Raw genomic sequence first — 25,989 nt, 5'->3', positions numbered from 1 at the left:
CGCTCAGGATAGAGGAGATTACGGTTGGAGTTGGGGGCTCAGCACACATACACACACTCGGTGGGGGTGGGGGGTCAGTGTGGCCCAGAGCTGCCAGGGGAGGGTGCCCAGAGGAGGTGTGATTAGAGCCCAGCCATGGCAGGTCACACAGAATTTGGAGAGACGAAAGGGATCGGGGCCTGTTGTGGGGAGAGAACGTTTCTGCTCTGGGGCTGGTGTTTAGTTCTTCCTTCCTCCGCTTCAGTTTCTTCCTCCGGCTGAGTCTCCAGGGGGGCAGTGGGAAGTCGAGCCCCACAGGGATGTTTAAGTAAGTGAACGGACAGAGCCGCTCTCGTGGCGGCTGTGCCACGCGAAGGTCCCTCCCCCCTTGGAGATCCCACTGCTGTCATCCCAGCACACAGGGCCTGTCCCTCCGGACCGTCCTGGAGGCCGAGCCGGTGCCGTCAGCCGCTGGCCTCAAGGTTACTCGGGCACTCGGGCGGCTGCGCTTGGGCCCATGTTGCCCCGGCCCCACCCGGGCCTTGCCCAGGCAGTCCCCGTGCTTTCTGGGAATGGATTTTGAACAGCAGAAAGGCTCTTCCTGGCATCAAGAGGGTGGTAAATGCCTTTCTGGCGGGTATTGATTCCTCGAAGTCCTGTGTGAAGGAAGGGCCTGACTCAAGAGGCAGCGTTCAAAGGGATGGCGGGGCAGGGAGTGGTCTAGCCTGAGGCACTGATCTCACTTCTCCGGCTACGTTACCGACCCTCCATCTGGCCAGGCTGGGAGATCTAACTAAGATCGGGAGAACAATCAGACCTTGGGCCAGCAAGTAACAGGGAAGTGGTCCAAAGAGCCCCTCAGAGCCAAAGAGCCCGCCCTCTGCTGCCCAGCATTGCTGCCTGCCTTGGGACCCAGCCCCGGCAAAATTCCCAGCCCCTGAGACCATCCCCCCTCCAAGGGATACCCAGCTGGTATAGGGGTGTGGGGAGCCAGGGGGGCAGAGGCCTGCCCACTACAGCCAGACTTGAGCTGGGCTGGCCATTTGCAGCGCCAGCCCCACCACCACCACCACCGCCACAACCACCGTGGTGGGTCGATGCAGCACAGACTGCCAGTTAAATAAAGCGACAGCTCGTTGCTAACAAAAGTGGAAACCCAGGGAAAGCCCCCACTCGCTTGCTGAGCTGGGTGCCTGTTAGATGTATAATTGCTGAGTTTCTGTTTCAGGAAATGTCTGAGGGAAGGAGAGAAAAATACTCCCTAAGGATCCCCTGGGGTGTTCATCCCCAGAGATAGCTGGACTTCAGGTTCTTTCCAGTCCTTGCCTTTTGTGATTGAGTTAAGGACTTGTCCCCGGATGGGTCACGTGTGGTCACAGTGCATTGCAAAGGGAACTCAGATGGCAGTCATCAACAAATACAAAGTAAACGTCTCAGAAGCGTTATGTCGAGAACATTTGACGCAAACAGCCCATGCGTTATGTTTCTATAGATGTGAAGTTCTAGAAAAGGCAAAACTGATCTATGGTGATAGAAATCTGCAGAGTTCACCGGAAGGGGACACTAGGGAACTCTTTCTGGAGTGGTGGGAAGGTTTACTGCCTTAACTGGAGTGGTAGTAACGCAAGTATATGCATTTGTTAAAACTCATTCACCTATACGCCTAAAATCTGTGCTTTTTCATATATATATATATATACATATATATATATAATACCTCAATTTCAAAAAGTAATGGGGGAAAAGGATTGCAGATATGCCTGTACTATGTCATGAACACTTTTGTGGCATAGATTTTGGGTATGAGTGGATCGACGTATCTCTCTCTGGGGGCTAAGGGACCCTAAGCCCCCACCGGGTTTCTCTAGGGCAACTCTCTCTCCCTCAGTGCACATAGTAGGTGCTCCATAAGTGCTTCAATTGCCATGGCATCAGTGCACAGTTGCCCTGTGAAGTCCTTTTTTTTTTTTTCTCTAGCCCAGGTATTGAGAAAAATGAGTTGAGAGAAATAGGGCTGTAGAGAGGCTTAAGATGCTGACTGCTGTCTCGTGGGCACCTGTTGTGCCACCAGGGTGCTTCCTAGGCCACGGGTGAGCACCCTCTTGCCTGACTGTGTGTAGTGTGTAGTGGGTAGAGATGGTCCACAGTCCGGGCAGCCCTGGTTGGTAGAGCCAGCTGTCTGACTTCTGAGTTGTGTGGTCGCATCATGGATCACCCAGGTCCCCACCCTGGAGACCCCAGGCCCGTAGGCAGCAGCCCTGGGTCTTGATCACCATCTCAGGGCCTCCCAGCATAATGGCACCGATCCCCTGTGCATGCAGCAGTAAATGGGGTTACAAGGCAGACTCGGGCTTGGGGGGAAGGGGATGCCACTTGCCCTGTGGAGGGGGCTCTGAATGACCTGGGGAGTTTGCAAATCCCCTGACCTGGCACCGGAAATACTAAACACCACTGAACTCAAGATGATTGAGCCACTTCCAAGCCCCCATCAGGCTGTCCTTACTGTGGGGAAGGAGGACTTTGAAAAAACAGAGGCTTTGGCTGAGTCCAGGGCTCGAGCCAAAGGTGCCCCCGCCCCATTCCAGCTCTCCCCTCAGCTCCCACTCCAAATAGAGGGGCCTGGTCTCAGGGACCCCATTTTATCCTGCCTGGGGAATCACTTCAGCAGAGCAAGCGGGTAGGGTTTTCCTGTCAGCAGAATTAGCCTCGGCTTCAGCCTGAGTGTTGGAATAAATGAGATGCAAATGCATGTAAATGAGGGCATCCCCGGCTTCTGGGGTGGGTGTGTTCGCCTCCAGAAGGGATGGGGGGGGATGCTGCAGGACTTCCCCAGATTGGTGGGGGCTGGGCTAGGGACTGGAGAAGGAAAGCCCCCTCGGGATCGGATCGGATGGGGATTGACCGCCCCAAAGATGGGGATCCGGACTAGACAGAGTTAATGCCTGTGCAGCCTCAAAGGAGTGGAGCCTGCAGGGAGCCGGTTAGCTGAGGCCTTGCACAAGGACGTGCCAATGTGCCTTTGATCTGGGAGCAAGGACCTGAATGCATAGGCCACGAGCACCAGCTGGCACCCCCACTGAGCCTTTGTCCAAGCGGTTACCCTGGGAGAGCCAGGACTGTGCAGATAATTGCTTGGGCTGGAGGGATGCTGTCGACCCCTCCCACTTCCCCCCCTCTCCCCAACCTGTGGCTCGGGGCTGCACTACCACTCCCGGCCGCTGCCCTGAACCGGGGTGGCCACTCTCTGGATTGCTGAAGACAACTCTCTTTCAACCTATCCCCACCCCCCACCCCCTCCGTTTCTCTTCCCTCCCCCACTCCCAGGCTTGCCTGAGGCCCAGCCTAATGCAGGTGGAACTCTAAGCGTTTAGGGCCTGGCAGCTGGGAGGGAATGCCATCCAATAGAGACAGAATGCAAACTACAAATGCAAGTCACATATGCAATTTAAAATTTTCTAGTAGCCGTATTTTAAAAGTCAAAAGAAACAAGTGAGATTAATTTTAACATTTTATTTAACCCGAATATCCAAAATATTATCAGCGTAAATTGTAGTCAGTGTTTAAAAGTTAATAATGAAATAGTTGACATTTGTTACCATACTAAGCCTTCAGAATGGGTGTGGACGATACAACGGCACATCTTGATGGGCACTAGCCACATTCCAAGTACTCAGTAGCCAGGTGGGCTGGGTGGTTACCCTGTTGGACAGGGCAGTTGAACAGTCCCAGAGCTGGAGAGAAAAACTGCTGGGGAATCATTTCTGACAGAGAAACTGCTGACACTCTGGGCATTGGCAGAAATCGGCCAAGTCTCCCTGGGAGTATCTGCCCACGCGTGGGCATAGGCAGGTCAGGCAGCCAGGCTGCTGAGAGGGAAGACCAGCCTCGGAGGAGGCCAACAGGGCGGGACTCCTAGCTTTGTAGTGGGGATCACAGACCTGCCCCGCTCAGGGGGGCAGCCACAGGTAGACCTTGCCCCTCTGTGTCATCAGAATTAGGAGGCAATGTAGTGAGTTCATGAGACCTGGCTTCAGATAGACTGGGGCTTGCTTACTTAACCTCTAAGCATCAGGTTTCCCTTTGTAAAACGGATAATAATCCCCTCTCCCTAGAATTGTTGCAAGGATGAAATAAGGTGATCACAATAGTGCTTACAGCAGTCCTGGGCACATGGTGAGCACGTGATACTGCTGGAATGGCCCACCCAGCTCATGGTTGAGAAAACCAAGGTCCAGAACATTGTGACGTTGTCCAAGCTCACGGTGTGGCTTAGTGGCTGGGCAATAGGAAAGTTAATCTGGCACTCATTCATTCATTCATTCACCAGGCCCTTAGAGGCACCTCTGTGGGCCAGACTGTGCTTTGGGAGCTCAGAACACAGCTGAAGGGAGAGGCAGGTGTGGAAGTAAATTACTCCATTCTATGATAAAGTGGGTATGGGAATACAAGTGTTCTGGGAATGCAGAGAAGGGAAGGCCAGCCAGGCAGGGAGGGCTGGCTGGGGTGGGCAGCAAGACAGGTTTTTCAGAGGAGGATCCTCTGAGTTGGATCTCGTAGGAAAAAAGTAGTGACAACAACCACAATGATAAGAGCAACTGGCATTCATGAAATAATTCCCATGTGTCAAGCCTGTGTAAGTATTGATAATCTGTGCCTCAGAACAGCCCTGTGAAATTGGTATGATTATTAACCCCATTTTACAAATGGGAAAACTGAGGCAGAAACACATCAGTTGACTTGTCCAAGGACACATGGCAATAAGTGGACCCAGAACCACACAGGCAATCTAACCATGTCCTTACTCCACATAGAAACAGAATACCTTGCAGAGAGGGAATTAGGGAGGCCAAAGGCAGAAGCAGAGCTGGGCACAGGGCTGGGTTCTCTGGCCCAAGGCATCTCTTCATTGCCCATCTCAGCAAAGCTGAATAGAAATGTCCTTACGAGCTACCATGGAGCCTCTTTGCCGAGGACTGGTCCTTATCTCCTCATCATCACCTGTTGACTTAGGATCCATGACCTTGGGAAGAAAAGTATTCTGTGAAGTCATTTGTAGGACCATGTACACAGTGGGTGCTGATTAAGAGTTCACTGAATAGTCTGATTAATAAAATGAGCCTATGAGTTGAGGTATTAATTAGTTTTAACTCATTCTCCTCAAGGAAAAATGAATTCATTCCTAGTGCCCTCACCTCCACCTGTGGGAAGTGAACCTTCATGGTCACCACACGCTCTCCCCTGAGCCTCTAGCTTTAGGACTGAGGGGCTGTAGGAGGCAGGGCCATGGCGCAAGGGCACAGATGGCCTGAACCTCCAGGGCAGGAGAGAGGAGCGAGGAGCAGAGGAAGCCAGTAGAGATTTTCTAGGAAGCCTAGGAACCACTTCCACAGAGCGCCTTGCATAAATTTACATGGCAAAGAATATTCTTTGCATACTGTGTTTCAGAGGCTGCGATTCCAAGGCGACTGAAATGCTAGAGGTGACTCAGGATGTTGGAGCATGCCTGCCTTGGGATCCCCGAGGGGAAGGGTCAGGAAAGCACTGTAAGAAGAGGTTAGGCCAGCCCCTCTTCACCCCGCAGGGCAACAGCCATTCTGGTTTGTCCTGAACGGAAGGGTATCCCCTCTCAGGCTATAGGAATCTTAATGCTGAAACCAGAGAAGTCTGGAGCGTCATGCCCCTACCCTGGACAGTCTCCACAGCTGCACTCTGTCATGTTCCACGTTATAGCATTGTCACCACTATGGATTGAGCACCAGCTCTGTGCCCCATACATTCAGGAAAATCTTCCTTCAGGAAGGCCAACTGAAGAGTTAGAGGAGGCAAGTCCATAGGGCTCTGGTTTCTGGGCAATCCTAGTGTCCCTCATGGCATCTCCATCCTGTTGTGAATCCCCACATGTACAGGCCAGAGATTCAAGGGGGAGGGGGACCTGACCCTCCCCTCAGAAGAGGTTTTCAGGCTGTTTGGTGAAATCAGACTCCCCCCAGGGACTAACAGAAAGCAGCTGAGGCCAGGATGCAGGAAAGGGCTGGATGCCCAGAGGAGGGAGTTCAGTGTGGGTGGGCAACCATAGAAGGTGTCCTGGAGAAGGTGGGGTGGTGAGGAGAGCCTGAGGTGGCCCTGCCATCACACAGGGCAGACGACAGGGGATGTGTTTGGGGATGGTTGAGACAAGGAGTGGTAGAGCTGCCTGTGGACAATGGAAGGGGAAAGAAGGGGGAGGCCAGTGGCCATGAGGTCAGCACAGTCCCAGCTGGGAGAGGAGGCCGGTCCTCCGGAGCAGTAGTGGGAGTGGAGGCTGGGGTGTTTGATGGTGCTTTGAGAGTGTAGCCCTTGTCAGAGGAAAGGATCAGGAGGAAAGAGTTTAAAAAGGAGGGTTCATGGGGCACCTGTGTGGCTCAGTGGTTGAGTGAACGCCTTCGGCTCAGGTCGTGATCCCGGGGTCCTGGGATTTAGTCCCACACTGGTCTCCCCGTAGGGAGCCTGCTTCTTCCTCTGCCTATGTCTCTGCCTCTCCCTGTTTGTCTCTCATGAGTAAATAAATAAAATCTTAAAAAAAAAAGGAGGGTTCACATTTTGCTTCCCTGAACTCTTGGGAGCCAGCAGAACCTTGGGGGAGATGCCCCAGTAACTGGAAATAATAAACTTGGAATAGGATGGAGTCAGGGGCCCCTTGCACTTAAGTCAGGCTGAGAAGAGTGGTCCCTTGGAAGAAGCTGTTTCAGCCCAGGGAAGAGCTAAGGGCCAGTGTAGACGGAGAAGCTGTCCTGGACAGGAGGAGACAGTCGTGGGGGTGTTGCTTCTAGAGGAATGGTCTTGGAATCAATCAGGCCCAGGCTTCCCCACATGTTGGATCCGTACAAGACAGAGACCCTCTGCTCTACCCCAGCCAGAAGTGGGGCCTCCCCTGGCCAGCAGGGACCTGTCCCCTAGGCCTGCAGGGTATGCCTGGGCCTGAGCCTGGAGTGTCCTCGGACCGCCCCGCAGCCCCTCCTTACCCTGGCATCACCGGAAACCTTGCAGCCAGGGCTCAGCCAATCTCAGCCACAGACAGGGCGTGGGCCCTGAGCTGCTGAAGGAAGAGCAAGGCCAAAGCCAGGTGCAGGCAGGGAGAGAACAAGGGAGAAAATGGATCCATCCTGCCCGCCCACCACGCACCGCCTTCGGGGCCTGAGACAAAGGACACTCCTGACTGGTTTACTTTGCAACCTGAGGCTGCCTGGCTGCCCGGGCGCAGGAAACTTCCTCTGGGTTCAGAAACCACCGAGTTCTAAGGATTTGGGTGCTCCACTGGAGGCCACTGGGAACAAGACCCTCTCGACCTAGGCTCCCCTCGTCAGCACTTCTTTATTAACGTGTTCAATAATAAGATCTAGCAGTGGGTCTAATAAGCATTGCAATTCTTAAGTATCAATAAGCCTTCTTGATATTTGAGATGTTTGCCGCACCTGTCACGGAATAGGAAAATATGTGCAGGTTCTCTTGGTCACAGGCATTGCTAACGCTATCACTTTGCTGCCTGCATTCATAATTGAGGGAAGTGCTCAGTTGCAGTTAGACGTTGGGAAGAGGGAGAAGTGGTTCTTCCTGCCCTGAATTCTTTCCCATCCGTCCAGGAGGCTGTTAGGAACCCCTGAACTCCGCAGACAAGCAAAGCTATCTATGCTGTTAGCACTCAAGAAAGAGTGGTTGCCCTTGACTGGGGAGGGTAGTCAGCAACTGGAGGGGAATCCAAGTGTGAGGGACTGGGGACAATTTTTTTCTTGACCCGAGTGCTGTTACCAGGTGTGATTAGTTTGCGGAAATTCGCCCACCTGTACACTTAGGCTCTGTGCACCAATCTGCATGAATCATTGATTTCAATACACATTTTGAAACCACCTTTACTAGAATAGACGTATATGCAGGTGTAAGCTTGTATGTGCATGCACCTTCTCTCTCTTTCTCTCTCTCTCTCTCTCTCTTTCTTACACACACACACACACACACACACACAGTATATGCCAGTGAGCCTCTGCAGGTCCATGAGCATACACGTGTCTCCAGAACCCTTGCAGGCATGTGGACACAGATGGATACAGTGAGACAGAGAACACTATTTTTAGGAAATAATTCCAAGCCAAAGAGGAGGCTTCCTGATTTACTTGACTAGTGATTGCTGATGGTGGAGCGAATTGCCCTGAAAGGGCTGTTGTCATCCAGACTGGCTTTTTTCTTTCTTTCTTTCTTCTTTTTTAAGTAAAGCCTAATGACTTTGTTGTTTTTATAAAAATAATACAAGATCAGCATAAGCAATTCAAGCACTGAAGAAAAGGGCAAAAAAGAAAGGTGTAAAATTACCCAAATGTTTATCGGTGGAGGAAAAAAAAGTCACCATTCACATTTGGTGATGAGTGTTACAGACACCTTTCTTGCTCACTCAAAGATGGAAGCTAGACAGGGACATGCTTTTACAAAATGAGAGCTTACTCCCCCACCTGCTATTTTTAACAGAGATGTTCCTTTAACTTGACTTGAATGAAACAGAGGAACAAGACCCTGAGGGATGGAGTGGGTCTTAAAGTGCTAGGTCCTAGGACCTCTCCTCTGACTGCCTTCACGCATTCCTTGCTGCACTTCCCTGGGGACCGGAGGAGCCCTCTTGAGGCCTGGCTGTGTTGTGCTTGCTCACTGTTTACCTGTCACCTGGCCAGGTGCCTGCCTCACAGCAATCCCGGGCCTGGGCCCTTTGAAGCTGTGTGCAAGGGTCGGTGTGGCAGATCCCTGGGGTCACTGGTGACATGTTTCACGGGAGTGAGATCAAGGCAAAGCCTGCCTTTGGTTGACGGAAAGGGATTCTGTCCTGGCAGAGATCTCCAACAGGTGTCCACCCTGCCCTCTTGAGCTGGTGCCCGGCCATTCCTGGGTTTGATGTGGTAATTAGCGACACCGCCTCTCCCTTCCCGGTGGTGTCCCAGTCAGGAGCTGTGTCTGCCACATCCTGTTTTGTTGGGACAGTCAGGAGCACATTCTTTGTTCTCCATGTCATAGGCAGAGCATGTTCACACCAGGTCCTGGATCGTTTGAGGCCACTGGGGCCCACATTCTCCCGGTTTGGCGTCACATGTGTGTGCTGGTTGGATGCCCCAGTGGACGATGGTGACTATTTTCTGGTTCTGCTGTCACTTGGTATCAGCTCTCATTTGTTCAGATGGGGGAGGAGGGGATCAAGTGGAGAGGTGTGAAGAGTCCACGATTCTCTGAGTTTCCCATTTTTGGAAGGATGCCCATCCTGGGGATTTGAGGAGGGTCCTCTCAGCAGGGCTTTATCACCCATGTGTACCCCAGGGTAGCATCTGGACGACAACTCCAAAATTGTTACCCTGTTTTTTCCAAAAACCCATGGGATTTACCTGGGTCTCGTTGGGCGGACACAGATGCCCCTTCATGTGTTGGTACCTCCATGCCCCAAGTAAAGTCTGGGCACCCTCCCCCTGCAGGCAGATGGTGCAGTGGGGAGACAGACAGAGTATCCCCCACCCTTTGCCCCACAGCCCAGGTTGTATTTGCCCAGAAAAGAAGTGGGTGCTTTTGGGCGCTGACCCAGGAGGCCTCTGATCACCTTCCACAGGCCCCAGGGTTTCCTATAGAAGGGATGAGCTTGAGAGCAGGGGTGGCACTGGGTACCTTCTAATGCCTTTCCCTCACCTACATAATCTTCATCATTCCTACCATCATTCATTTGCTCAGGACCAGCCTTGCCAAGGATCTGGGATAAAAAGATGACAAGTCCCAGACCTGCCCCAGGGAGTATCCCTCCTAGTCCAGAAACTGTCAGTACCTTTGTGGCTTGGTTAAAGAACCAAGAGGTGCAAGTGTTCACTTTTGGGTTGAGTAGGGCAGAACAGAGGACTTGAGCAACACAGCCACTCTTGCCTACTTGCCATCAGATGTGCTCATAGGGATGGGAAGGGGACCATCTTTCGGGTCCCCATGCAACCCATAGCCTGGAGGACCTTGGGTTTGCCCAGGCCCGTGTCGGCCAGGTGTGCCTCTGGAGAGGTTGGGAACCGTGGCCTGGACCGTCTGGGCAGACCTCGTCCTTCCCTCCACCAGCACAGCCCCTCCGCAGCAGGTGTGGCCACCCTGCCCCCTGGGCCTGGACATAGCATCACGCACTGCGTCTGTGTTTTCTGGCTTCCCCACAGGCCACACGAGGACTGCCTGTGCCCCAGAAGCAGGATGAGAAGATGGCAGACTTCCTGTTACCTCGGGGCACCAGCAGCTTCCGCAGGTTCACCCGGGAGTCCCTGGCGGCCATCGAGAAGCGCATGGCAGAGAAGCAAGCCCGAGGCTCAGCCGCCTCGCAGGAGAGCCGGGAAGGGCTGCCCGAAGAGGAGGCTCCCCGGCCCCAGCTGGACCTGCAGGCCTCCAAAAAGCTGCCAGATCTCTATGGCAACCCGCCCCGAGAGCTCATCGGGGAGCCCCTGGAGGACCTGGACCCCTTCTATAGCACCCAAAAGGTGACTGCCGCCCACCTCCCTGCCCACACCTTCCTGCAGCTCCCCTGTCAGTGCAGCAGATAGGGAGAAAGCCTCGCCTCCATATGGGGCTGTGTTTGGGGTGGGCTCCCTGGGCTCTGGGGGAGTGAGTCATTGGGGATCTGTATTCCAATCATTTTAATTTTATTCCAGAATAAAAGCCAGAATTACGCAGCCTGATATGGTTTGGTATTAGAAGAGAAGAAGCGGGCAATCACAGTTGAATCTTGCTTCCTTGTGGTGTGCCTTCTGTGGGAGTCCTCTGCCGGTAGACTTTCCCCTTGGGCAGACTCCTCCCGTCCTGCAGGGCTGGCAATTTGGATTTGAGTCCTAAGTCCGGTCTTGAGTTGAGTCTGGGCTCCAGAGCACAGCACGTGGTCCCCTCTCCTACTCGGGACAGCATGTAGCCCACACCCTCCTGCCTGGAGAATTTGCTGGGTGCTGGCTGTGCCTGGGTAGCTCAGGCTGGGGCAGTGGCAGCAGCTGCTGGGCCTTGCAGGTGGTCTTGAGTCTGTGAAGGCCAACAGGAGGCCTGAGAGGGGTGAGGAGGGAGCTCATTCTGCCATCATCCTCCTGGGTATAGGGAGAGGAAGCAGCTTTTGACCACCAAGCAGGGCAACTCAGGCTTTCTTCCAGCAGGGATTTCCACCTAGGAGGTGAATTCCCCTACCCGGGTGCCCTGCCCTGGCCTCACCTCTCAGGCCATAGGGCTCCTATAGAGGCCCGGTCCCTAGCCGGTTTCCCATACTTCTGGGCCTCACTGCTGGAGGGAGGAGGGTTTGCATCTGGTGGAGGCATTTCCCCAGAAGGCCAGGTACCAAGGCCTGGAAAACGCTGGCAGGCAGACCGGGTCGGTGCTCACAAGGCAAGTGTGGGCATGCGGCAGTGTGAATCTTGTGTGTCCGTATCACCAGGCGCCTGAGTGTGTGTGACGTGCTGTAAGACTGAAGTTAGACCAAGAGCCTGGGGGGGAAGGGGTACACCATTGTCTCTGTGTGTGATGGGAGTGGGTGTGGGCATGAATGTGAGTGGCTAAAGGGAGAGCCCACCCAATCTATACACCCAGATGGGAGCAGAGATCTTGAACCTGGTTGTGCTTCCCCTTGGTTCAGGTGATGCAGGTGGGGTTGAGGTCAGGGCCGGGGGTTACCGTTGGGGTCAGAGTGAGGCCAGAAGCTGGGATTAGTCAGGGTAGATAGGCCTAGGTCATGGTGGGTCACAGCTAGAAGAATTAGGGTCAGAGTGAAGGTCAAAGCTGGTGGCCAGTCCAGCTTTCAGTCGCCAGTCAGAGTGATAGCTGCGTTAGAGTCAGCTGGGACAGGCAGAAGGCATGGCAGGAGGACCCAACTGAGCATGGAGTCAAGGCAGGGCTAGGCTTTTGGGGGCTGGTGGCAGTTGAGCCTAGAAGCAGTCAGGGACCCTGTTTTCTAACCCTGTGATCAGGAATACTTGAACCATGGCCCAGGCATAACTCTGGCCTCTAACCTTCTGACTCTTCTTGCTGACCCCTGACCACATTGCCCCACGTCCCAAGGGGTGACACAGGCAGAGCTTTTGGTCTTGATATATCCAGTCAGCTGATCTCCCCAGCTCAGATTAAATAGAACTTTCTCTCACTAGCTCAGCCTTTAGAGAAGCACAACCCCAGAGCCATGCCACCTCAGCTGTGCCAGCCTTAGCCTGGGGAGCTGGGGAGGCACTGGGTAGCTCAGCCCCCAGCACCTCCTGTCCAGTCCCAGGCCCTATTGTGCTGGGTGGACTGCGTCTTCTGGAAGCTTGAGGAGAAAGTCCACCTTGGGCTGCTTAAGATCCTCCCAGGGGGAGACCCTAGGTCATCTCCTCTGGGATGGGCTAAGGTTACACTTGCCCTGAACCCAGAGAGACAGGGCCTCAGGGAAAGCTTCTCTCTCCTGGGCTGGGGTCTACATTTTCCTGTCCCTACCACTCACCTGTTAGTCTTCTCTGCTGACCCAACTCCCTAACTAGCCCATCACTCCCCAGCAGGCAGGAAGGGCTCAAAAGGGTGGAGGGAAAGGAGCGGGGATCAGCCACATCCTGGCCTCTCCTGGGAAAATAATCTCAGCTAGGATCATGAGAGGCCCCCCTCTTGTCAGGACTGTAATTTTGAAACTAAACTCAGTCCCACCCAGCCTGACATTCCCCTAAACTTGACCTTATCCCACTACAGCCATGGGCAACACTGTGAGCCGCCGCTGACCTGCGGAACGGGCTGGCTGCCCTCCCTTGTCCTTTCCCCCTCTCTCAATCCCTCTCTTCCTTCCACCCAACCCTTAGCTAGGGTTCCACGGCTCAGAGTCAACAGCTGCCCCCCAAAATCCTCTCTCCACAGGGGTCTATGGGCTCCTGCCCCAACCTAAAGCAGCTCTCTGTTCACAGACCTTCATCGTGCTGAATAAAGGCAAGACCATATTCCGCTTCAGTGCCACCAATGCCTTGTATGTCCTCAGTCCCTTCCACCCTGTCCGGAGAGCGGCCGTGAAGATTCTGGTTCATTCATATCCTTTGCAGTGAGTCCCTGCCACGAGTTTCCTCTGGGCCCCACACGGGGGTGGGAAGGGTGTTTAGGGCCGAGAGCAGTGCCCAGCCCTGTGGACCATCCAACACTGTCATCACCTAGTGGCTGGTTGGAAATGTAGGCTCTTGGACGTGCAGACCTGCCAAATAAGCATCTGCATCTCAGCAACATCTCAGGGGATTCTTGGGCACATGAAAGTTGGGGGAAACCCTGCTTCTTCAGTAGAGACACATCCTAGAAGCCAGTCTGCTGAGGATCCCAGAGGACAGGAGGTCTGTCAGTGTCCCCCGGCTCTGCTTTGGCTCCAAAGTCCCCTCCCACAGCCTCCTCCCCATCCCCTTGCAGGGACCTCGGTCAGGTCACTGGGGCTCAGCCAAGGAGAAGCCACTTCCCAGTAAAGAGACCTCTGGTTTATTCATATGTGGGCATCCTTCAAAGGAGGCAACACTTGCTTTTTGATTAGGTGTTGACAAAATGTTTGCAGTTTCAGAGTTATCTCAAAGAACTCTGGTTAGCGTTAAATTATATAAACCGCAGCCTAAAAAAGCTGCCGGCTGGGGAGGAGCGGCCCCTGAGTGCTGCAGTTTGACAAGGGACAGGACTGGCCTTTGGGCCCTCAGGGGGCCTCATTCAGGCCATGTGGGACGTGGGATGTGGGACGGGGTGCCAGCACCCAATCACGGCTGCTCTGCGGACTTCAGAAAAGGGGCCCCCCAGATGGGGAGGCGGGGAGACGGGTGTCTGCATGCAGCCTGAGGCGTCTGTGTCTCCCTGTGCGGGCCTGGGCAGCCTCCCTTTGGCTGGCAGCTGGCTGGGCTGTTAATTGAATCAATGCCGCTGGGCTCTGCAGCATGATTAGCCATGGGTGTGGCAGGCTGCCCACGGTCGCCCCTCAGATCCCCACTCTGGATGGACCTTTCCTGAGACCAAGGCAACGACCCATCAACCTCCGAGGAGGGCAGGAGGCTTTAGGAAAACAGCTGCCCCATGAGGAGCTAAGTGACGCAGGCAGATGCTGACAGCTCAGGGGCCTTTTCTGTCCAGGCGGGGATGAAGGATGCCCCTTCCTGGTTCCCTGCCCACCTGTGCCCAGTCCCTGATCCTCACTGCAGGGGTTAATTGGAGGGGCTCAGTGCCAAACTTGTTCTCTTCACGTAGATGCTCTGTCCCCTCTTCTGGCTTGCACCTGCCTTCCTTGTGGGGTTCCCGAGATGTGTGTGTACAGGGCAAGTCCCACATGCTGCCATGGCTGTGGGAGCAGCAAGGTGGCTCTAGGGGGGGCATACACCGTGGGGAGGGGCTCTATTCAGGGGGCAGCCTGGGGTTCATAGCTACATCTTACTTTGTGAGCCAAGAGTAGTTCTAGATTGAATTTTGAGCCATTCTGCAAATGTTCCTAAGCACTTAGCCTGGCACCCTGGGTATATGGAGCTGAATAAGACCCTGTCTTTGCCCCTTTGGGAATTTTACAGTCCTCTAAGAGCGATAAGACCTCTACAAGAATAGTTGTCATTCCTGCCAGCGTGTGGGCACAGCCTGGGGAGGACGGCATGGCGGGAGAAGGAAAGGCCAGCCTTCTCACTTGGTCTGAGCTGTCTCCACCTCACTCCAAGGGCGTGGCCTCCCTGAAAGCATGCTCCACCTCCCACCTGGGGCTTCTCCTCCAGGTATCTAACCAACCCAGCACTGTTTGGCAGCCACGGCAGCCCCCAGGGATGCAGCGGCAGCCCCAGGATTCCAGCAGGGCCGGGACTGGGCCGGGGTGGGGGCAGCCAGATGAAGCCACCCTAACTGACATCCCCAGCCTGGCCAGAGGATCCACTGAGCAGTGGCTGAGGCTATGTGGGGCTTGCCCCGCCTGCCCACCCCACCACCTGCTGCCCCCGGCGCAACCCACCCTGAGGCCTCAGAGCTGGCCTGTGTTCCCCAGGGCAGCGGCCCCAGGGAGGTGGCTTGTCATGGTTGAGGCCCTGCAGTGGGCTCCCAGGGGCTGCCTTGACACTCCACTGCCTGGGATTGGGAGCACTCCGCTGGCCCTCAACAGCGCCCCTTAGTGGTCTCGGGGGGCAATGGGGGGGAGAGGAAGGGTCTATATCTTGGGTTGCGGGGGAAGGTTTGGGAGCAGCCCCTCTGTGCCCTTGAGCCTTGCCATTCAAAGTGTAGCACATAGACCAGTAGCAGCAGTATCGTGAGGATCTTGTAAGAATTGCAGAATCTCGGGCCCCACCCCAGAGGCTGCATTTTTGCAAGGATCCCACAATCCGAGCACACACCACCCTAGGCAGTTGTTAGCAGCTGTCATTTTGTGAGGATCACCTTAGGCTCACCTGGGCAGTTTATTTAAAATGTAGATTCCTGGCCCTTACCAGACCAGAAGCTCCAGTGTGAAGCCTAGGAATCCCCAAACTGTCCGCGCATTTTTTTTTCTTAATTGAAATATAATTCACGTACCACACAACCTACTGTTTTTAAGCGTACAATTGAGTAGATTTTAGTATATTCCTATGGTGGTGCAACCATCACCACTCTCTAATTCCAGAATATATCATCACCCCAAAAAGGAATCCCGTGCCCATTATCAGTCGCTATGAATTTTGAATGCATACAGATTCTGTGTTTCAAATAATGAACTTTCGCTCTGCTTACATTCTCTTGTATGGTGGTGGGGAAAAAAAGCCCACATAACATAAAATTTACTATCCTAGCCATTTTGAAGTGTACAGTTGAGTGGTGTTTACTATGTGCATATTGTCATGTAGCAAATCTCCAGCACTTTTGCATCTTGCAAAACTGAAAATCTTTACCCATGATTAGCTTACATTTTCATATCCATTCAGACACCTCCTGAGCCACACATGCAGTTATGTGTTAGGCCCTTTGGAGAGGGCAAGGGGCCAAAGACAAATTTAGGAAGGAGCAGGAGGGCAGCGCCTGCTCTCAAGGAAGAAAACCCACTCACTACTAATGATGCAGACACTCACGGCGACATGCTAGTGGCTTTTTCTCTGTGCTCCATGCTTGCAGTGCATCCCTGGGAAGTGGCCTAAAAAGTAAATATGGGTATGTAGAATTATTTTTTCCAATGTATTTTTGTTATAATCCTGCAGAATGTGTTCCTGCCAGGATTAAATAAAAGAAACCAACTGAACTCCCAATTCCACTGCAGTCACATTCAGAGAGGCCTCACGTTCACACGGAGCAGCTTTCTGCCTTCCTGGGTGCACAGGATCTGTTCACAAAATCCACCCACGTTTCTCTAGCAGATTCAAATGGGCAATCAAACCACATGTTTGTGTGTGTTTGTGTGAGTGTGTGTGAGTGTGTGTGTGTGTGTGCATGTTCATTGAATGGCACAAATATATGAAAATGCCCCCCACGGCATCCCTTCTGTTTGAGAGCACTTTTTTTTTTGACTCCTTGGGATCCAAAGACAGGCAGGCCAAGTTTCAGGCATTCCCCGCCACCCATGCAGACAGTCCTTACTGGCATTTTCATAATGAGGCTGGGAGTGGGTGTTGGGGCACAATGACACCACAGGATTGAAGATGTTCAGCTGAGCTCCACCTAGAGAGCTGGCCTTTGCCTCTGCCCATACGTGGGGCCAGCTCAGTCATCAACCTGAGACTGCCAGGCAGTGCAAACAGGTGTGCCCTGGCCTGGGGTACACTTGACTCATCTCTCTGGTATTGGCCTACTGCTGAGCTCCATGGGGGACCTGGGGAAGCTTTGAGCAGAATCATGCACCTCTAGGTAGGAGGAGACCACACACATACAGGAATGACCATCCACGGGGTCAAGAGAGCCAGGCAGGGCTTCCAGCAGTCAAGGACCCCCAGAGTCTAGAGTTTGCTGCACCTTCCAGCACTCAAGGGCCTCCAGAGTCTAGAGTTTGCTGCACCTCACCTTAACCTGTTACTATGTCTAGAAAAGCCAGAACCCAGGCAGGCAGCTCCTGTCATTTCCCAGGATGGGCCCCAGGCCCTGGCTGGCAGCACTTAGAAGGGCTGTCTACTTTGGCTCTTCCCTAAGTCTTGCTGCTAGAGTTCAGCTCACCTGAACTCCAGCCAAATCTTTTGGCCCAGAGCAGCCTGTTCACACTGCTGTTTTCTGCCCAAGGGTCTTTTCTTCGCTCTAGTGAGAGCACTGAGAGGGGTCTCCCCCAGTCAGCCCACCTTGCCTCATCACCCTGACCAGTTGCGCTGATAGGTTGCTGAAGGAACCCTGCCCAGCATTGGGTGCCTGTCTAAATGCCTCCTCCTCCAGGAAGCCTTCCTGCCCAGCCAGAGACTGGTCTGGTTTCTCATAATATCCCATCTTGAAGCTGTTCAGATGCCTCCTGTCTCCCACCCAGGGCCAGGCACACATGCTCTTTAGGTTTATTCTTTAAAATAATGAACAGTTTCATCCCTCCCCTGGGTGGCAGTCTGCTCACACTTTACAAAACCTTTCACTCATTGGTTTACTGCCCTGTGAATGGTAGAAGTCAAGTTTGGGGTAGCATTTCCCCCTGAAGCAGGGTAACTCCCCCCAGCCCTTTGGTCTGGAGGCAGAGAGACTGACCCTTGGTATCGTCATGCAGAGACAGTGTAGCAGCAGGGCTCAGTGTGGGGGTCCCGAGCTGGCCAGCCCGGGGCTCTGAGCTGGGCTGTGCCATTGACCAGCCTTGTACCGACAGTGTGTGACTGCTGCAACAAATGACCACAAACGTGGTTTAAGACAACAAAAATTTATTATCTTAGAGTTCTGGAGGTCAGAAATCCAAGAAGTTCTCACTGAGCTAAAATCGGGGTATTGGCGGGGCTGCGTTCCTCTCTGGAGGCACTAGGGGAGAATCTGTTCCTAGTCTTCCCCAGTCTCTAGAGTCTGTGCAGACTCCTTGGCTTGTGGCACCCCCATGTGCAAAGCCAGCAACTCCTGGTGCAGTTATCCCACAGACATCCAACCCTCCTGCCTGCCTCTTTGACTTAGAAGGACGCTGTGCTGACATTGGGCCCACTCAGACAATCCAAGGTGCTCTCCCATCTCAAGACCATGAATTTAATCACATCCATAAATTCCTTTTGCTGAAGAAATTAGCATTTGTGATTGTCAGGGATGAAGATGTGGTTGGGGTGGGCGGGGTGGGTACTGTTTCTCTCCCTGTTATAGTAACCTCCTGTCTGACCTTGTGCCTCAGTCTCTTCATGAACAAAATGGAGACAAATCCTCCCCACACACACACACTGCCCTTGGGTTGTTGGGAGAATTGAATTAGTTAATGGTTACAGAGAACAGAGCCTGGCACCTAGGAAGGGCTCAATAAATATTTGCTCTTAGGGTCATTACTTTCATATTTCAGGAATCACCTGGGATCCACAGTAGTGGATCTGGCCAGGTGGGGGTACGGGAGAGGGCAGTGAATAAAGCTGGTTGAGGGGCATATTAACTGTCTGCCCAGTAAGGACAGCCTTGGCACAGAGCCTGGGCGTAGGGAACATGTGCGTGTGTAAGGGAAAAGGGAGTGAGTCTCAGCCATGGAGACCTGCCCACAGGCAGAGGGATGGGCCACTTTCAAGCTGAGGGACATCCCCCTACACACACCTGGGCCTAGAGAGGTATCCTCCCACCAGGGAGGAATCAGGGCTTCATGGAGCGATGGCCTCTGGGCTGAGCAGCTCTGCTATAGCTGAGGGAGGTTCCCAAAGCCTGATCCTCTTTCATCTCAGGTGAGAAATTGGAGAATTCATTATAAACTGGGGGTGGGGCTTGGCATGCTATTTCCTGATCCCCTGGATTCCCTAGCAGGAGGACTGAGTGTGGAGGGCATGCATCTAGATCCTTTGAGAGGCCTCCCTCCCCTCCTCTCTCTCCCCAGATGGGACAGCATCACTGTCTCCCAGAAGTCAGCACCCCAGCTAAGCCCAGTCTCTAGGCTGACTGCACTGGTCTCCCCCTCAGACCTGAGGCCCCGCCAGGCCTTAGAAAAGGGTGGAGCTCTACTAGGGAGGAAAGAGGCAGGCCCCTAGGGCTCAATTACTTCAGCTCCCTGGCAGCCGGAGGGATTCTCAGGCGGGCAGCTGCTGCTTGCAGAGCTGGGACTGGGGCCACATCGTGAGCCTGGGGGCAGCCACCGGGCACAGGAAGCCCAGCCTCTCTTCTTGGGCTGAGGAGGGAATTTGTGAGAGCAGCAGGGTGTCTGTTCTGGCTCAGGCCCCTTGGAGGTGCCCTAGCCCCTACGCGGCCCAAGGTCCGCCCCTTGCTCCTCTGTAGGTCTGGCAGAGATGAGAGGGACCCGTGGGGGTTAGTCAGAGCTCCATCCAGCTTGAAGCAGCAGAGAAGGAGCCAGAGAGTCAGGGATCAGACAATCCTGAGGCAGTTCAGTTCAAGACCAGAGGCCCAGAAGTATGCCCACAACACAGTCCTGGCATCTGAAGAGTTCCCCTTCTGGGGGGTGGGGGTGGGGGGAACAAATAGGCATTGACATTGAGGGATCAGCAGCACACTTAAAGAGAGATGATGCCCCATGCCCGGGGGTGTGGTCACCTAGGGATGGAGCAGCGTGCTTAGAGGGGGTGCTCCTGCCCAGAGAGGATGCTCATTCTGAGGGATGCCCCTGCTCAGAGGGGGTTCCCCAGCTGAGGAGTTTCCTGAAGGGAGAGGAGGAGAGCAGGAGGTGGAGCACGTGTGAAGGGCAGGAGGCAGTACTAGAAGCCATCTCCTGTGCCGTCTGGGTCGGTGTGTACTGACAGGGTGTATAAGTTTGGGCAGCAGAACACTCCTTCAGAGAAGTCCTGAGCCAAAGGTGAAAAGCCTCTGGGAAGGGAGGGGAGAGAACTGGGAGCCCCACTGTCCTCTCCTCCCAGCAGTAACCCCTGAGGAAGAGCTTCTAAATCCCGCCTCCTTCTCGTGGGGCTAAGGACGGCACTCCCCCATGGCTGTGGGTAAAAGCCTTTGTGGTCCGAGGGTCTTCCTCCCTGCCCTCCAGGACCCTGTGTGGGACTCTGCTAATGGTGTGGTGTCTGGTGGCTGGCCCCCAAAGAGGCTACGGAGCAGGGCAGGGGTCCGGCCGCCAGTGCCGGGCAGAGGACAGGGCTGGCCTCAGTGAGGAGTTGTTGGCAGGAACTGGCAACCAGTCTGTCCCCTCGGAGCCCCTGTCTCGTTCACCTGGCAGCACTGGCATGGCAGTGACAACCCCGGAGACAGAACCCTATGGCAGGAGAGGCCTGGCTGGCCCGCTGCACACGGCTTTCCTTGACACCAGCGCTACGCTATTCAGTATGCTCATCATGTGCACCATCCTGACCAACTGCGTGTTCATGGCCCAGCACGACCCTCCACCCTGGACCAAGTATGTCGAGTGAGTATCTTAAGGCCTCAGTAGCCTGCCCCTCCCTCCCTTCTTTCCCATTCCATACTGTGGCCCCAGAAGTCACCCCTGAAGTCACCGGCAGGACTTGCCCACCTGGAGAGACCTTGGCCCAGCCCCTTCCCTCTCTGGCCACTCCTGGTGCTGCCAGCTTCTTGCCTTGAGGATGAAGCTCTTTGGGTTAGCAAAAATGGGAGATACCCTCCTGACCCACCCTGAAGAGCACTGGGCCCATCAGAGTAGGCTCTGAAAGAAAACCCTGATAATTTATCAAGAACTTAGTGTGTGCCAGGCACACCTTGTCCAATGGGATGTGGCCGGGGGTATAGCAGCTGGGCAAGGCCCAGGGCTGGCCCCACTTCAGGACTACCTCTGCGGCCTCCAGTGACCCTTTGCATGGTTTACTTCCAGGCCATCCTTCTCAAATGAAAAGTACCTTACCCACAAGTTTTAAACAGACCTGGTGGGCCCTTGGGGCGTTTGGTTTGTTTTCAGGGAACGGATGGAACATCAGGGACAGCCTCTCTCACCAGAGTGGCTTGTCTTGTGGCTGTGTTCGCACAGGATCATCAGTGCATCGGGGATGAGGGAAGCAGCGCCGGTGTGGCCGGCTCCCATCCCAGTCCGTGGGCCACGGTCCTGGCATCTAGGCATCAGGATTCTTCAGGCCACCCCGCCCAGCCTCAGGTGTTAGACCCTCAGCCCCCTTTCCAAGCCCCCGCAGGTAGCTGAGCATGGACCATGCTTCTGTCACTAGCTGCTGAGGACCCACAAGCGAGGGTGAGGGAGTGATAATGATCTGAGTGGCCTTACAGGGTAGACCCAGTGGCCACCATTTGCCTGTGTGCATGGCCCCCCAGGCTGGGGTGAGGAGAGAAGTTGAGGGTCTTTCTCATGCCAAAATAAGCAGGAGGGAAAATGCAAAATTCGGGTGCATGGCGAGCACTCAGCAATGCTGAGTAAACGTGTGAAGATGAAATAATTAGTCCAATGTTTGGACCAACGCTCCAGCTCTGCCATGGGGCGTGGCCGAGGGTCTCGTATGAGGGCTCCTTAAGAAAGGAGCTACACAGGCCTCCTGCTTGCGTGTGAGGAGCCTGGCCAATCTGGCCCGCGGGCAGCAGCCTCCCTGAGAAACCTTGCGGGTCTCTCCTCCCAGGTACACCTTCACTGCCATTTACACCTTTGAGTCTCTGGTCAAGATTCTGGCTCGAGGCTTCTGCCTGCATGCGTTCACCTTCCTCCGGGACCCGTGGAATTGGCTAGACTTCAGTGTGATAGTCATGGCGTAAGTACCTTGCTCTCTGCGCCGTACTGTGCCATGCCATGCCGTAGTAAGCAATGTGTGCATCACCTCTGGCCCTGGGCCACCACCGGGCCCTCTCCCCACTGCTGCAGTCGGCATGCCTCTCTACAAGTGGCTGTAGAGCAGCCCACCTTACTGCTGTGGCAAGAGGGAGACAGGATGGGGGCCCCAGCTCACATGGTGGGCTGTGGAGGTCAGGCCCACTGGCTCATCTGTGGCTCCATGGCAGCCCTGTGCTCCGCAGACATCATTACGATTCTGGCTTAGCATCCTCTGTCCTTTCTACCGAGGAAACCAATGTTAAAATCCAAAACCTCTGGACCACTATGAACAATGACCTGGGTTCCAAGGTGATTAAGAATGAATCAGCAGAAAAGAGAAGGAGTGTGGAAAAGACCGGGCAACCCTAGGAGCCCATGCCAGGCACACCAGCACATCTGCCTCCACTCACTCCACGTTTGGCACATTCTAAGGCACCCAGTCACTGACATGATCCAGTGGGTCGTCACACCAGCCAGAGAGGTATCTTGGATGGGGATTCCTTGTCCCCATTTTACAGATGACAAAACAGATGCCAAGGACACCCAAGGAGCCTGCCAGAGAGTGAATGTGAATACCCCTGGCCTGCTGCCATGCAGGCTGGGGCCCCACTTTCTTGTCTAAAAAGAGCCCCTCACTGAGGCTGGGTGGAGGCATTCCCCTCAAGATGTGTCAGCAATGGGTGCTGTGCTGTGTTCTGACAGGGATGACTGATCAGGGTAGGCCTCCTGTGCAGGAGCTGTGGCCAGGGCTTAGCCATCAAACCCTTTCGGAAAGCCTGATGTGTGTGCAGGGCTGGGCACCACACATTGGCAGGGAGCAGAGCTGGTGAGGGCAACACTCCCTGCCCATGCAGAGCAACTTGTAGAAGGACAGTGTTGGCCTAGGTGGTATCAGAGGTTTGGTTCAGTTCTCACTTTCTAGGATTCTCGGATTCACTAAATCTACCTGTTTGTGACAAGATCTGCCTCACCCCAGACATGAGCAGCCCTGCTGTGAGCTCAGCCATGCGGGGGGAAGAGAAGGGAGAGTAGGCAGCCAGACCGTGCTGATGGGGTGCTTTCTAGTTAAGTGGAGAGTCTGATGGTTAGAAGATGCATCCAGGACCTGGTTTCTAGGTGCTCTGCTTGTAAGCTGACTCCAGCCCACCATTTTACAGGTGGGGAAACTGGGGCTCAGATGCTGCCACTTGCCCAAAGCCAGTGTAGACGTAGGCCTGGCCAGAGCTAAGTGAGCAAGGGAGAGTGTAGTGGACGGAAAGGCAGAGTGCGGGGAGGGGGGAGGTGTGGGGGCGGGGGACAGACTTGTGGCTTGGCAGGCTGTGGTAAGAGCCCAGGGTGGCAGGAGCCACCAGTGGTTGAGAGCAGGGAGTAACTTGACCTGAGCTACGTATTATAAGTTTACCCAGCAGCTGGGGGGCTATTTTAGTAGCCAGGAGAGAGATGGCTGGGACATCTCTCTCAGAGAGTTTAAGTAGAAAAGCTATGGGACACGGTCAGATTTTGGATGTACTTTGAGGGTAGAGCTGATAGGACACCCTAAAGTGGTTTTGGCCTGAACAGCTGGGTGAACAGCATTACCATTCACTAAAATGGAGGATGAAGGGAGGAGCTGGTAGAGGGAAGGAGAGAGGGAATCAAGAGTCTAGATTGGAATGCATTAAATTTGAAAGCATCCAGGGTGAGATACAGAATAGGCAACTGGATATTCCAGTCTGGAGTTCAGGAAAGAGGTCCGAGGTAGAGATATATATTTAGAAGCCATCAGGGTGCAGATGAGACTTGCAGCCAGGAGACCGGATGAGTGAATCATCTAGAGTGAGCACGGCCAGAGAAGGGACGGTGCCTGGGAACTGTACCACGGGAGGCTCCAACATCTCGAGGTCAGGAAAGAAGGGGTGAGCCGAGGAGTCTGGAGGGCACTGCCGTGGTGGGTGGGGGAAGGCCTAGGCAGAGGACTGTCCTGAAAGTGAAAGCCAGCTCAGGAGCATGACTCCACTCGAAAGATGTCCTGAGGAGGCTGAAGACATCCAAGGCATCGACCATGGCAGTCACGACGTGACACCCCTGAGGACCGTGATGCCGCTGATGGCCTTGACCGGACATGGTGGGGGACATACACCTGATGAGATAGGGCTCAAGAGACGGGACCAAGTATAGACATTTGGCTTGTGGAGTTAGCTGTAAACCTTGAAAATAGAATGCTGGGGGCTGGAGAAAATGGGCAGGGGAGCACTTCTAAAGACAGGAGGTGTCTTTGTAAGGGGGTGGGCACAATCCAGGATAGAAGAGAAGCCCGATGATGGAGGGGGCGGGTTGCAAGAGCAAAGCCCTTGAGCTGGCCTGAGGGCTGGGAATCACGGGCCCAGGTGGAGCACTGGCCTTAAGAGCACCGAAGGCAGAATTTCGAGTGGGTTGGTAGAGTCGATAATGAGAGAGGAGAATTTCTCTCCTGATTGCTTCAATTTTCTCCATGGTAAGATGCAGGATCATCAGCTGAGACCACAGAGTAGGGAGGCGTGTCCGGGGTCTGTGTCTTTCCTATCTTCCCATTCCAGAGCCTGAGCAGGACTGTGTCACAGCAGCGATACCCCCAGACCCTGGGTCCCCTGCCTAATAGTAGGAGCCAGGCATTGGCCTGTCCTCAGCCCATGCCTCTGGGAGATGCTCTGTGTGACCTCAGGCCTTCAGTGAGTCCTGCTGTCTTGTCCCATGAGAGAATCTCTGTCTCAATCCCCACGGGATCCCATGGGGAACCGCTTCTTCCGCTTGGAATCACAGAGCAGGTGTGCCTTCCTCAGCAAGGCTTGCCTGCCTTCACTCTGTACGAGAACCAGGGGTAACAAAGCAGAACAGACTCACAGGCCAGCAGACTATTTCCAAGTCCTGGGTGTCTCACAGAAACTGGCAACCCACTTCCCCTGGGGCTGCATGGACCCACTGGAACGTCAAGTTTCTGCTCTGGGCTGGGTTGGCCTGGCAGCTCTGATTGGTGGTGGCCCTGCCTTAGGACAAAAAAACGGCTCCCCTGGTAATGCAGTGGAATGCATCCTGCTATGGTCAGAATGGCTCGATAATGGGGACGGGGCTCCTAGAATCATCGAAGGAGCCTGTGGTGGCAGAAACCATCCATTCACTGAAACTCCCCCTCCTCCATTTCACAGATGGGGAACTGAGGCTTGCCCACAATTAGGGAATGAATCAGCAGTCGCGTCGGAACTAGAACAGGTCTCCTTGCTCGAGAGGCACCCCAGGGCTGATGTTTCCACCTGAACCCCCCCCAACTCAGTGTAGAGATGGTGGGAGGGTTGGGGTTGCCAGGAGGCCTGCCAGGCAACCCTCTCACCAGAGTTCTTCCTGGGGCCCCTCCCGGCTGGGCATTACCTGCCAGTTAGCACGGCCTCCCACCTCCAGGGGTTGTTATGGAAACTGAACCTAGAGGGGAAGGGAGGGAAGGCAGCCGGGAGAGGGTGGGCTCTACCTCTGCCCAGCAGCCCAGAAGGGGCCTTGTGATGCAACAGGAGAGCTGCGCAGGAAGATGGGGGTGGAGCAGGAGGAAGGCCGGGGTCTCCTGCCTCTGGGTTCCTCAGCTTCCAAGAGGGCTTCTCCCTGCCCTCCGGCTGGGGTGCTAGATGAGGCTCACTTACCGGCCTCTGCTCTTTCTGTGTCAGCCCCGTGATCCGCCAACTCAGCCGTCTGCCCCTACACAGTAGCTTGGCCAGAGCAGAAGGAGCAGAATGGCTTGGAGGAATGTTTTGCCAGCCTGACAGGGGCAGAGCTTGAGCCCCAGCCTGGCCCCTGCTGCAGCTGGCCCTTTCCCAGATACAGGGTCTCTTAGGACACATCCCAGGGCCCTGAGAAAGGCCTTACTGGGGCTCTAGGGCCCCCACATGGGAAGCAGCCAGGCCAAAGGTTCTGAACCAAGTAAAAACGGCAGCAGCCCCCATGGCACAGACATGCAGAGCACTCGCCCAGCCCTGTGTCTCACCTTCGAGACTTCCTACTTGTCAGGACTGCCCTCCCACATGTGTCCTGACCTCACAAACACCCTACCACCAGCCCCACTCCTGTTCTCAGCCACTCAGCCAGCCTCACAAGCCTGCTGCGAACACACACTTGGGATCTTGGCTTCTCTGAGCTTAGCACCAGCTGCTGAGGAGGCGGACCATGAATGGAGGGCAAGCCTGGGGGTGTGGGAAGGCGGGTTCTACAGTAGGACAGGCAGAGACACAGGATCCGAGCTGCAGACATGCAGGACTTCA

At 54.5% G+C, this 25,989-nt stretch overlaps 1 protein-coding gene across 7 annotated transcripts in view; it reads left to right on the top strand.

The window, feature by feature from the left end:
- The window catches only part of SCN5A (sodium voltage-gated channel alpha subunit 5), a 96,417-nt gene that overhangs the window by 5,707 nt on the left and 64,721 nt on the right, over positions 1 to 25,989 (top strand). For all 7 annotated transcript variants that reach the window (XM_041734240.1, XM_041734238.1, XM_041734235.1 and 4 more), the window contains exons 2-5: positions 10,170 to 10,484; positions 12,900 to 13,018; positions 20,285 to 20,374; positions 21,543 to 21,671. In XM_041734240.1, coding sequence (XP_041590174.1) covers positions 10,212 to 10,484; positions 12,900 to 13,018; positions 20,285 to 20,374; positions 21,543 to 21,671 — 611 coding nt within the window. In that variant the 5' untranslated portion in view covers positions 10,170 to 10,211. The remainder of the gene's footprint in view (positions 1 to 10,169; positions 10,485 to 12,899; positions 13,019 to 20,284; positions 20,375 to 21,542; positions 21,672 to 25,989) is intronic.

This window comes from Vulpes lagopus, chromosome 19 (assembly GCF_018345385.1).
Source record: "Vulpes lagopus strain Blue_001 chromosome 19, ASM1834538v1, whole genome shotgun sequence".
Taxonomy (NCBI): Eukaryota; Metazoa; Chordata; class Mammalia; order Carnivora; family Canidae; genus Vulpes; species Vulpes lagopus.
This window is presented reverse-complemented; position numbering and strand designations above follow the sequence as displayed.